Genomic DNA, 13,794 nt, shown 5'->3' on the forward strand with positions numbered 1-13,794 from the left:
CAGACTAAGCTGACATATGATCAATCATCAATAGTAAAAACATCTCTGAATATTGACATTCCACTGACTCCAGTCGTTATTACCAATAAGGCCTATGACCTAGTAAAGTCGATCCTCTGATTACACTCTGATCTGTTTTATAACATCACCACCATCTTGAATCTGCTAACCTTACATTGTAATGCACCTACTCTTTACTGTCCACCTATTCTTCTCCACACTCCTTCATACCCCTGGAATCCCACCATCACCTTCGCCTATCGATTTCATGTTCAATCCAAGAATTAACCGAAATAAATTGGACAAGAAATAATCTGGAAGGTTCAACAAAATCCACCCACTTAAACCCAAATTTCCCTTTTATCGAACGTTTCCCCAGCCCCTCCTCGTCCCTTTCCCATCGCGAAGCCCAACTACCTAAGAAATAACATTTCGTACTTCATCCTGCGGCCTCGCAGTCTCCACATCATCCTCTTGCCATCCCTCTACTTCCATCTCCTTCCAACCAACAAAAATCCCCATCCATCCAACCTTCCACCATCTCCCAAAAAGAGATAAACGATTCTCAGGGTGGCCGAAAGGTCCAGCGCCCCCTCCCTCCTTCCTTCTCTCCCTCATGATGTCGTGGAAAGGCGCAGCCATCGCTCTCCCTCTCCCATCCTTCCCCATTCCGTCGTCCTTCTCCAACAAATTTGGTCCTCTCCGTCTTCATCTTCAGACCCACTCTTTCGATCTTGGTTTTAAAGAAAAACCCGGGCTACCTGCGCCATCCCCCCAACCCCCTGGTACCCCCGATCAGTGTCTCTCACTCCCTCCAACGTGTCATCCATCTCGCATTACCTGATGTCTTGACCGTTGGTGGTTGGAGCCCATAGTGGGAGGGTATCGGGGCATTTCAGGAGAGAAAGATGGAGGCATAAGAGTCCCCCCGCGGAGTCATGGTGGGAGTAGTAGGTGAGATGGAGGCAGGTTATAGGCTTCTTCTTTCCACCTGATGTGTTGAGATGTAGGTGGTATTGGTGAGATAAGGATGGAGCGACAACCGTAGGCGGCAGGTGGAATGAGGATGGAGTATAATTGGCGGGGATACTTGAGTCTGTGAGAGTGAGAGGGATCCTGTGGTGAAGTGAAGAGGGGAATGAAAGGTGGGGAAGGCTTGGATGCTGGAAAAGGCGGCCATGTTGTCTATCTCGATGAGAAGAGAACTCTGTGGTGCGCGCGACGAGGTTTAGCTTCTTTGGTATGAGAATATTCTTTCATCATTTTGTTAATGAAAATAATGGTTTTTCAATTAATGGAGTGACTGATGGAGGATTTGATCCAGTGATATTTTAGTATTTGACAGTTGATTAGTTTATTTTCACCATTGGCAGTGATACCGAGCAATTGATATTGTGACTGGTACCGGGTTCTCAGTGTTTGGTTACGAGGCTGAGAAAGACGCCTCGCGGATTAAGATTAACACGACAATCGTATACTTGATGTGATTGATCTGTGAAGTGAGTGATTGGTAAGAGTGAACATTTTTCAGGAATACACTGACATAATTTGAGATTAGGTAACGAGTGCGTGTGTGTGTGTGGGTGTGTAGGTGAGGGAGATGGGGAACTGGTAGATATTGGATGAAGAACCGGTGACAAGAACCGCTGAGATGTGATCCGGAAGTAGAGATATACTTTTGGTAGTTTGTAGTTTACTTCCCCCCTTTCATACAGTCATTCCCTCACTTAGCTTCATCCAAATATTGCTATTACGTGAATGCCTGAAGGAAAAATAAGCACTGAACACTCGATGATGCCGTGCGACGCTCACCAGAAGACACCAAAAGTTTCACAACGCACCAAGTAAGTACACAATTACACTTTACGATGGCCATCGATCCATTTGGTTTGTCTTGAATTGTGGTATATCAAATACGACAGGAGCTATTGTAGCCTCAGTGCTACCTGATGGATTTAGGGTCAGGTGGATCAGCAGGTAGTCCCCCTCTCTAGTCCCTTTTCAATTTCACTTTGGGGAATCCTTCGTTGAACAGCACTCGTCTGGATGAGACGTATCACGAATGAAAACTCGTTGCAATATGTCGACAAGTTGAATGAATTCTCGTGGCTTCACAACTTGTTAACTGGTGGTTTTGATATGTGTGTTGGTAGACAGAAAACAGTTTACTTTGTGGGCATGAATGCCAGGAGGGCACCGCGAGGGCGTAAGCGGCTACTTGAAATACAAACGGAGGTGGGTCCTTTGGTGGAATCAGGTTAGACCGGCTGAACCTGCTTCATCCTCCTTCTTCTTTTAAAACTCAACCCCATCCAACACTACGATAACTTTAAAAAACCTCAACTCGTTTTACTTTTACTTCCGCGTGTTTGCTAACGTTGAGAGTATACAAACAACGCGAGGTGCAGGTGGTTACGGTAGTCCAGGATCCAGGGGAAATTAGGAGAGTCTATATGGAAGATACTGGGGGTAGTTGAGGGACACAGATCTGATGATAACTGCAGAACAAACATTGGATTTTATATTCTTATTGGAAAGTGACGACGTGGGTTCGTTTCAATGAAGGGCTGAAACATTTCCCTGATTTTTCCTGTTTTCTGATTTGAAGATCCTTCCAAATGAACTTGCCCAATAATGAAAGGGTTTGTCAGCTATTAGGGTACTTTTTCCTTCACCCTCATGCTTTTAGTCAATGCTACCCAAGTTATGAACTGCTTAAAAGCTTATTTGCTGTCTTCTGATGACTTCATGTAACATTCAGCGGCTTTTCTTCCCCTATTTTCATGTGTTGGCGAGTGTTTGAGAAGATTTCTTATGACAAATGCATGAAAGCATACTAATACTTTTTAGTACCTTAACCAAGTATTATTTAATACTTTATGTCCTTCATAGAGAGGTCGTCAGTCAAATCTGTCTGGTTCATGATGCAGTAGTCAGCATAAAACGTTCCTCAGGTTTAACGGAGCATTCATCATCATTACAACAATCATCCTGATGTTTTTTGAGTAACCATGGAGTATTTATCATGTCACGCTGTCGCCAACACTCATCCAATACTCAATCAGGTCACAATGTCGTTTAATGTGCTTCATAATAGTTTCTTCTCTCAATGATATCTAGTTAGACAACTTATCACCATATTCCCTACCTCAATGTACATCAATAGACGGATCAGGTCAATGAAACTGAAATACCCGTTTTTCCCTCTCCCTGTATGAATCAACTCCGGTTAACCCAGTGATTTCATTAATGAAGATGATTCTGGTTTTGTTTGACAGGTAGATGTTAACATCCGTGTCTTTTCCATGACTCCTACAAAACGTGCCATAACGTCCAGCCAGCTGTGATATAATAAGGAAAAGATACGGTGGTGTTTTTGCAAGTTTGAAGAATCTTTTGATTTTTCATCTATTTCTTCTTTTTTTTTAAACTCCTGAAGACTTTAATAAACGAGGATGTCAACTTGCACGGACGACGACACTGGGCTACACATGCAGGAGGCCCTGTCACCGGTATGTTTACAATATTTTTCCATTGACAATCACATGGTACAATAAACAATTCTAGTACCAATCACATTGATAATAATTTATCGACAAATGATCAATTGCTTGGCAACATGAAATATGTTAATTGCTTACAATCCGATATTTTTACCGACAAATTGTAATGAAAAAAGGAAATAAATGAATGTTATGAGAGGGAAAAAATGTCTTGGTATGAGAGTACTTAACATCTTATCGTTTCGATCAAGAACTCGCGTTATTGAAGGAATTAATTATCCTCACGAGTTCTCTCCAACTCCTGACCAAGTATTACCCACCAAGTCGATTAATTATTATGAAGAAGTACCTGACACTCTGTCGGACTAGCAGTTTTTTATCCATCTTCTCCTCATTAAACAGTGTTATCAATGTTATTTCCATTCGTTCTTGTCATTAGCATTCGAAAATGTTGAGATGGATTACGTCATGATTGGAGAATTCAATGATAAATCACGGGAGTTGTGGTGTCATTTTTTGGCGATATCATAAAAATAATTTCGATATTTCGATGAATCAGGTGCACGAGGGCCCGATATCACCCGCATCCTCATGCTTGAGCAGCCAGAATCAAAACGATAACGATCAGGTTTTACTCGCAACAATGCAACCAGTCAGTGTTATCGATCTCCACGAGAGCGATCATGCGCTTCATCACAAGTACAATAATCACCACACAACGCGTCATCAGAGCAATCATCACGATGATGATCAAATTCAGAGGGATGATGATGCTAATGGACGCGTAAGTCCAGAAGGCAATCCAACCAATTTGGGCCACAAGATGATTGATCTTATTTATAATGATGGGCAGAAAACGGTTATGTACACACACGACAAGGAGATTATATACGAAAGTGAGGCGGATAGGGTCCAGGTGGTGGAGTATCCACCACCACCACCCTCACCCTCACCACCACCAACACCACAGGGTGTTAGGAATAGTCTGATTGGAACGAGTCGTCATCAGACATCAACGACACTTCATCTACATCATTATCCAGGTCTTCAGCTGCAGCACGATGATGATCTACCGAGGGGAGTGGGGGCAGTGAATTCAGTTCCTTCAAACACTACAACAACGGTTCTCGTACTATCCGAGCTTGTTGCTGCAGATCCGACTGCTGGTGGAACTCCACTTGGATTGGGGACACCTTCGCTCATTCGGTCTGGGTGAGTTCTTCTTCATTTTGTTTTTGTCTTTACGTTGATCAACATGGCGACACGAGAACACATAAATATCAAAGAACTCTCATCTAGAGATTCGCAAAATGGAAATCCTAGTCGATTTTTTGTGTGCTGGATAGGGGAAAATGTCCGCTTATTGCAAATTACGCGTTGCACAAGACCAAATGAACGAAATTTTCAATAAAATGATTCATCTTCAGTGACTCATCATCATCTACGCTTTATTCCGTCAATTTAATATTATTCACGACCTCTTTTGCATCGCAGATTGGAATATCGTTGTATCTTTTAACGGTCTGAAAAAAATATCATAACTACTAATTGACAATCAGAATAGTCAGTGTACAGTTGTAATCTATAAGTCACTGCACAGCCTCACGTACCACCCAACGGTATAATACCTAAACGTTTTATGAAATGTTCGTGTACGTGTGTATAAATATTGCGAGCCAATAACCATTAACTATACACAACACCGCTTGCTCTTTTCCAATGGAGGTAAAAGAAAAAAAAAAATATGAAAAAACATTCGTCGACAATTAATCGGCCACAAGATATGCACACGTCCATTGGAGACCTTGAGGCGAAAGACTCGAAAACAACTGCATCTCATTTAGTTCCCCCTCTCCCTTCGATTCTCTTTCGTATTTCAAACTTCATTAAATCCTCGATTTTCAATAAATTCATTTCGTCCTCACCCGTAACTCCACCACTTTAATTGGTTTATACGTATTAATGAGGGGATTCATTAAGGATTCCATTTCTCGCCGAATATTTTTCAAGTCCTCGGACTTCTTGTCCTTTTAGTTTCATTTATCCAATCCCCATTTATTTATTTTTTTCTTTTCTTTTATCAATTCTCAAGCGAGTGTAAAATAAAAAGAGGCAGAAAAATGCTGAGAAAAAAAATACATATGAAAGAAAATTAGCCGTTACATGGGACTTATCAAACGATCTATCTCCACTTGATCTCCTCCCTCTCCTCTTTTCCTTTTATTCGAGAAAAAGATAAACTTTTGAATTAATGGTATTAAGGAATATAATAAAAATAACATATTTCAGGGATTTTTCGTTTCGTTTTTTTTTTTTCCACTGGAATGGAAGAGAGAGGGGAAATATCTTGAGATGTTGGAAGGTCGAAAAGCAATTCGATTCTTTTTCTTACGATCTGGAAGCAAGGATGAAGAGAAAACTTCAGCGAAGAGGGGGAGGGGGGGGGGTTGCGAGAACGAATCGCAATTCGAGCGTTCAATCCCACGAGGACAGTTCGGTACGAGAACGAGGAGGTGGACGAAGGGGGGGGGGGTGGAGCGGTGAGGGGGGAAAGGGGGCTGAGATGCTATACTCGAAAAATTCACCTTCCCTTTCACTGGGGTTTTCGGCTTCGGCTCCCCGATACATTTGGATTGAATCGCGCGGTCGTCTGGCGCTTGGGACGCCACAAGCTCTCCATTCGCGTATCGCGTGTCGGCCATTGGCATATCAGAGGTTGAAAGGAATATGAGAAAGGGGGTGGGGGAGATGTGAGAGAAATAAAAATTGTATGAACACGCATGAGGGGAGGGGAGGGGGAGAAAGAGAGAGAAATAAACACAGAGTCCTCTCAAGGATATAAAGGGAGGTGGGGGAGACGTAAAAGTTATATTTTTCGGCGGGGGTGTGGCTGCCAATATCGCATTTTACCCCACGGGGGATGATTTATTTGTGTAGAGATTTTTCTTTTTTTTTTTCTTTTTTTTTATTCGGTTATTTGGATTGAATAATATCTACATTCTTGACATATTTAATTTTTGAGATATCTTGCTACGCGGAATGAAGTTTCCTCGGGGTTTGCAGGTGCGTAATAAAATAGAAAATTTGTTCGTTAATTGGTAGTTAGTTTGCAATGAATATATATGCATTTCAAATGAATTTTTTTATTTACCTTTTTCGTAGGCTGGTTAAAGGTTATTTCGGAGCTCTCGCACCTTTACATTAACAAAAAATCACTCACTGAATTCCAGTTCACAGAAATCGGGGAGTTTTATTGGAGTGGAATAAATTGCCGTCTTTTTGTTTAATTTCCCGAGGAAAATATTAACAATATGAGTTAATCCATTTATTTTGATTAACGGCTGTGAATGCTATTCGCATAAAGACGAGAACTGATTATTTTTCCGATTTTGTCGCTGCTTCATATGATCCCGAGATTAAGTGCCTCATTTCAATGCATAGGAGAGAAATAACATGTAATTTTCGCGCCATCGTGATAATAGTCCCCCACGCGGTTGTATACCGACAGGAAACCCGAGATGATTACCAAAAAAAAAACTGTATTTTTTTTTTCCTCATAAACCCCGAGCTCCGAAAAAGAAATAAACCAATTTTTGCAAATGGAAGAATCTGTTTTTAGAAATAAAAGGAAGAATTTTTCTAATTCTTTAATCGTTCAATCAGTCATGCGATGCAAATGACCTTGAGAGGCTGAACATCAGAATTATGGAATACCTAGTGCAGTCGCTTCCCTCGTTATATTAATGGAAAATTTTTATTGAAAATATATTCAGTGAGATTACAACGACTAACAACCACACACATACACACACATACGCATGCACAGGCAATGATATTTATTCACTTCGTACCAGGGACGTTTATATTCGAGTAACGTCTAATGTACATTCGTGTATATATACGGGCTAACGTGTACATACACGCTACCGTACCTCGTGGCTTATTATTAGTGGCCCGATATACGATAATCGTTGGTTATACACGAACTCGAAACGATATGCGCTGTGTTACCCCCCTCCCTCACGTGAATACATTCATCCCGTTTGAGCGTAAATGCTGTGTATATTTACCCCTCAGCCCTCGGTGTCTTGATCGCATGTCTTCGACGGCGGTTCATGTCGCTCTCGAGGCTGTGTTTATTCGGACGGGCTTTTGTCACTCGTGAATACATCTCCAGATGAGCAGAGGTGGCTGAAAGAAGAGAGAATATGCATGAGATGTTTCAACGCAGAGTTGTTACAGACTTTGTGTGTTTAATTAATTTTTCAGCTGTTCAACTCAATTTTTGGGACGAAGTCACAAGTCCCAAATTGATAACAGCGCTCAGTGAATTTTCACTATGGAAGGGCGACACTGTGAAATATTTTGAGGAATTCCTACGCGGAAAGAAATGTTGAGGGAAATTTCGAGCTCCAGGGGACGAAACGAGGGACGAGGGTTAGTTTATCCCAAAAATTACCCTCCCAAGTCTAATTTTTTCAACAAAAGTTGACCTGAAAAGGGGTTCATTCTCATTTCATCCCATGTATCGCCCTCTAGAGGTCTAATTTTTATCCAAAATTTCTTTCCGTGGAAATCGGTGAAGCATAAGTTATCGATACGTTGAGGGATATCGTAAAAATAAAAAAAATGAACGCGCAGACCATAACGCGGCCACTGGGCTTTTCACATTGAGATAAGTGTTTTCAAGATAATCTACCAAAAGACTGAAAATGAAAATAAAGCTCAGAAGGTCATTTTTTCCCCCCAAAGAATCTCTCCTGTCCCGCCTATTATCATCAATACCGAAGCATTAATCAGTCAGCTAACTTCAGCCCTCAACGCATTGATTGGTCCGAGTGGTTCATGAATACAAAATTCAAAATTTTCTAAACAAGTTGATGGATCTCAACTTCTTCAGATGTCCCCACAATTTTTTATGCTGAAATCCTGGAGATGATTCGAGGACAAAAATAATGATAAAAACATTCCAATGTACCTCAAAATTCTCCTCTGGAATATTATTCTCAAAACATTTCAACAATACAAGAGAAATAAAAAGAGAGTGAGATGCGAGAGAACGAGGTTGTACACCCACGCATGTAGGGGGAATAGGTGGCGGGACCGTTAAAACAAGATGGCCGGTTGCGGCCCGGCCGGCGACGAGGGCCCAGTATCTGTACGATGTGGAAAACGCGCTCGCCTTCTTTATTTTCTGTTGGATATATTTTTTTTTACTCTTTCGTTTGATAGAGGCCAAGAGAAGCCCCAACTCCCCTCTCACATTCTCCTTCTCACCGTCTTCTCTCCTTCATATCCTTGACCGCATCGTCCCCCTCCAATACCCACCCCTTTCCCCAAATTTTTCCCCACCCTATAGACACTCGAGTTTGTGTCCGTGAGTTTTAATTCCTCTCCCCCTTAGCTTTTTGGGCATCATTTAAACATTTTTTTTTCTGGAGTTTCCAAGGCGCTCCTTTCAGGCCCCTTCACTGTGGAAATTTCGAGGATTCACAATTTTTTTATTTAATTTTTTTGCATTTTAATGAGAGGATCAATGATTAATTTCCATGCGCATTGTGGATATGGTTAATAATCACGGAAATGTTTATTAAAAATTCCGAAAGGCTCCGAAAAACTTCCTCAGGAGTTGAATTGTCAGGAAAACATATGAAATGTTTATCGAATATTTTTTTCCTACAATAGAGAGATTTTTCAAAGTTGATATCCGGCTCTTCGTAACGAGAAATCACGAAAAAACAACATTTATCTACTTTCTATTTATTTAATATAAAAGGGAATGGTTTTCGTTTATTGGAGCGCTAATTGATCTATGTTTCTCGTAAAATTGATAATGAAAAAGGCATTTTTCAATAATCCAAAGTGAAATTCCGAATTACGAGATTTCCAAGTCCATAAAGATGACTGAATCGAAATTCCTAGCTGCTCGAAACCTAGGTATTACCCACATTTTATCAGAAGAAATAGCTTTGAATACCAACGGTGGTACCTCTGCCCAATCACACGGAGTGATTCATCGTCGGACCGAAAATAGAAATGATGCCCCACCTCTCGCCGAGAGACACCGTGTATTGGGATCTTTTAAATGTTTTTTTCTTCCTTCAGATTCAAATGGCGCCATTAAATCCCAAATAAATGAAAAACACTGAGGGGAAAAAAGACCATTTCCCACAGTCTGCAATAAATAACAGTCTGGGAGGAATTGTTTATCACGGGGAATACTAATAAAAGAACTTCTATCTTATTCTTTAGTTTTATACCACCGGATATGCCATGTATCAACAAAATATCAGCGATTGAAGGGTACGATGATCGTATGGTTTTATCATGATTTTTTCCATGACGCCAGCATTTATTCATATCATATGATGCGATCGTCCATTCATGTGAATAACATGAAAAATACTATTCATTGATATAAATGATGATAAAAAATAGTCTGTGAAAATTAAAAATATATGAGCAAACGCGTATCCACTTGTTCGATTTAAAGAGATGAAATAAAATTGAGGATCGGTGAGTGGGTTAATTATGCCCCTGAAATCGACTGGATTAAAATGGAAAATTTTTCGGATTTTTGTAAGTCTTTCAAAAGCGGTTGATCAACCAATTTCCAACAGTGGAATTCGACTGAAATCATGGACGTTGCATGATGCCATCATGAACACTAGCCACTTGGTTGTTTTTTTTTTTTTCATTTTAGAATATGCTTTGTCAGTTATTTGGAAACTTTGGAAGATTGCTCTATCCGATGAATTTCATTCTAAAGTCGATTTGTTTTTGGTAATGCGCCGAAGTAATCATTTCTTTATTTGAAATTTAAAAGAGAAATTGACAATCGGGAATCGTTAGTTTTATTTATTATTCGGAAAAATAAATTCTTCATTTCATATTCAATGAATGGGATGAGTGGGTGGATAAAATGGGTAATGCTCTCTCATATTTCATTCTGATATTCCTATTTGAATTGCTAGTTTGAATATTTACTGATTGATGTTCCGGATTCTGGCTGCTCCTGCGGTCGACGAACACTCATTATTTTCTATAATTAAAATATTATGATTCTTGGAAATTACGAGCATTTACTGTGAATAATTTATGAATAAAATTATTGTCAATATTAATTCAATAATTTTAGTTACGCAGCATGTGCAGGATTAAAAACACCCGAATATTAGTAAAAATAACGAGGGAAGACAATGCAATTCATACCACATTCCATAAGAACTAATATTTAAAAATTTATAAATAAATTTTTCTTTTCTTTCAAAAGGAAAAATGAAATTTAGAGGGTTTATTTCATCCCCTCCTGATAATTATCTCTGCAAAATCTCATTTTCGTGACATTGAAGAACATTTATATTTCCAAACTGTCAACAACTTCGAACCAATCAATCGTTCCCTGTCAATTTTCCTGTCACTAACCTTGAAAGTCCCCGAAAATGTTTGTTTTGAGGAACGAGAAAGGGAGAGGGAAAGGGAAAGAGGGAGAGAGAGAGAGCGAGAGATCCCTTGTATATCTTTAAGTGCATCTTCGCCGGTTCAAATTCAATAGCATATCGTCACGATTTCACGGCTAAAACACCGAACTAACTGGAACAGAGGATGGCATAATGCGGCCTCTAAGAGTTGTACGAACTGTTGAAACAAACTGTGTGTGTTATGCACTGTGGGGCCGGAGGCCGGGTAGACAGGTTGTCCAGATTCCACGGAAGGTCGTTTGCTTTGCTTATGTACCTAACCTCGGTGTATATTCGCTGTCTGCCGTCGGCGATCGCTCCCCAGTACCCTCCATTGACGGCTGAATCTAAATGCTCCCGTGAGACAAATCCCGAGAGCTCCGGATTTTCAAGAAACTGAGTACATCAACTAGGGTGAACAGGCCAATTGCTCGACGGTTAAGGATATCCAGCTCTATTGGCTATTTTTTCCTCAGTGAAATGCTTTTCTACTTTCTCAGCAAAAAACTCACGTTTGAATTTAACACATTTGTAAATGTTTTCCAGACATTGAAAAAATACCTGACTAAAACGAAAACTCGTTTGCATTTACAGGTGAAAAAAAAGGAAAAAATTGTAAACAATTAATTGAATTAATGAAATAAATCAGATTTCATTCTGGAATTTTCAATGACTCTGGACAATTATTTCAGAGTTATTTTTATACTTATTGTAAATATTCTGGTCTTAGTTCAAAATTGATATCGAAAGGACTGATTTTGCAAGATATGGTATCACTTTTGTGATTATTTTTTATTCGTTCTACTCAATAAACTACTGATGTGGCAAAATGAACCATCTGTTTCTCGAGTGCACCTGAAATTAAGCCAAATTTTCAATGCCCTCAATTGAAATATTCAATCTCGAAAAATTGTCCTTCTCCACCTTCAACGAATCCCTTATTTAAGGGTTACAAGGATGACAATTCATCGAGGTCACGGAATTGTGATATTATTCTCGCGATTGTATACCCCCAGGACATACTGAAACCGGATGTGAGAGACGGTCGTCTCACATTTCTCTCCTCGCTTACCTTTTCTCTCTGTGTCAAGAGGGAGGTTGTGTACCCGGGGAGAGGGGAGGAATAAAAGAAGGAAGATCTGTACGTCTCTCTTTCATCCGAAAGAGGACAATCCGAGTGAATTAGCGGGGCTTGTGTCCACAAGTCACTCGATACAAGTCGTCTCTATTTCTCAGAAAAAAAAATAATCTCTTTTTTTGAAAATGTGCGACTTAAACGTTTGAATGAAATCTGCATAGCAACGTTAAATGACCTGTTTTTAATCCCCGATGTCTCGCGAGCGAATGATGCGATTGGAACGAGTTGAGTTTCACTTTCAAGGTTGAAAAATTATCTTGAAAATGGGAAGAAAATGAAAAAATTTGACTCTGGCGTTCGGGAGATATTGAAAAGCAAAGACTTTTCGATTTTTCTGTTGGTCAACAAACATTAAAAATACGATCCAATGGACATGATTTATAATTCATGTTAGATTGTATATTCAGTGCTTGATATATTAAATATTATATGTTATATCGTTAAGTAGGAAAAAATCGATTGAAATTTCCCGAACAGCTGCGTCTTTAACTGATGATGATGGGCTTTAATGAATTCTTTTTTTACGATGATCGATTATTGTGGAAAGGCTGTATTCCGAGCAGACGTGGAAAAGCGATTCTCGGGATTGTATATTATGGCATCTCATGACCGGTGATCTCGGCAAAACTGGATCGGTTTACCCCCTCCCGAAACGCCGCTACCCCACGTATACACATGTGGCTTTCTATGTGCGCGAAAAAGCGATCTAAAGGAGAAAAGGAAGTGTGCCATGACTAACCCAACCTATCTGTCGTGTGTGCATACACCATTGGGATACCAATGCGGACTGAAGAGCCCGGGGTCCATGAACGGCCAAGCGAACGGAGACAGGGCGTGGTCCAGCCTCTGCTCGCGCTTATTATTGCATTCATGCGGACATCAGTTGCATTTGACTTCATGAAAATTATCGGGAGGAAAAAGTTAGATTTTTTTTCATTTTGGGTGGGGAACATTTTTGCCAACTGAAGAGTGGGGGGGGGGGGATAAAGGGTAATGTGGAGAATGAGGGGATGTAGCAATTTTTTTTGGAAGATTATACGACCAGAAAATTCTTATTTTATTGAATACCTGAAAATCCAACTAATTTTCATCAACAAAATACGGAAAAATATCGCGTGAATAAATGACTGTAAAAAATTTCAATATCTTTTGCTCGAAATTTCCAGCAGGAATTTCTCGATAACGTGCCCCCCAACCACTCATTCCTCTATTAATCACATGGAAATAAATTTTAGGAAAAAATTAGACCTCCAGGGGATGAAACGAGGGACGAGGGTTAGTTTTATCCGAAAAATTACCCTCCCAAGTCTAATTTTTCCAACAAAACTTGACCTGAAAAGGGGTTCATTCTCATCTCATCCCATGTTTCGCCCTCTAGAGGTCTAATTTTTGTCGCAAATTTCCTTCCGTGTATGGGATTATTATTTAAAAAATAATGTTTCCCGCTCGAAATAAACCTCAACAGTGAAACAAAGTTGACAACTGTAGAACAGTCAACTCGCGAGCTAAGACCGCAAGTTATGTCGCGGTTAGAATTTCCCCCTCTTGTCGTGAATAGAAGCATTTTATCATCGCTTCGGTGGGAGTTATTCTTCTTTTTCCCTCCTCCCTATGTTTTTTTACCTCCATACAGGTGAATTGCCCCCAGCTAGTTACGTGCAGCAACTTAAGTTCGTTGGGGAAGTTAAAGATA

At 40.0% G+C, this 13,794-nt stretch overlaps 1 protein-coding gene across 2 annotated transcripts in view; it reads left to right on the top strand.

The window, feature by feature from the left end:
* Positions 1-1,183: 1,183 nt before the first annotated feature.
* Positions 1,184-13,794, top strand: part of Grh (grainy head) — a 49,446-nt gene continuing 36,835 nt past the window's right edge. For both annotated transcript variants that reach the window (XM_064126055.1, XM_064126056.1), the window contains exons 1-3: positions 1,184-1,844; positions 3,279-3,512; positions 4,063-4,715. In XM_064126055.1, the coding sequence (XP_063982125.1) occupies positions 3,456-3,512; positions 4,063-4,715 (710 nt within the window). In that variant the 5' untranslated portion in view covers positions 1,184-1,844; positions 3,279-3,455. The remainder of the gene's footprint in view (positions 1,845-3,278; positions 3,513-4,062; positions 4,716-13,794) is intronic.

Source organism: Diachasmimorpha longicaudata, chromosome 8, assembly GCF_034640455.1.
Source record: "Diachasmimorpha longicaudata isolate KC_UGA_2023 chromosome 8, iyDiaLong2, whole genome shotgun sequence".
In the NCBI taxonomy this organism is placed as follows: domain Eukaryota; kingdom Metazoa; phylum Arthropoda; class Insecta; order Hymenoptera; family Braconidae; genus Diachasmimorpha; species Diachasmimorpha longicaudata.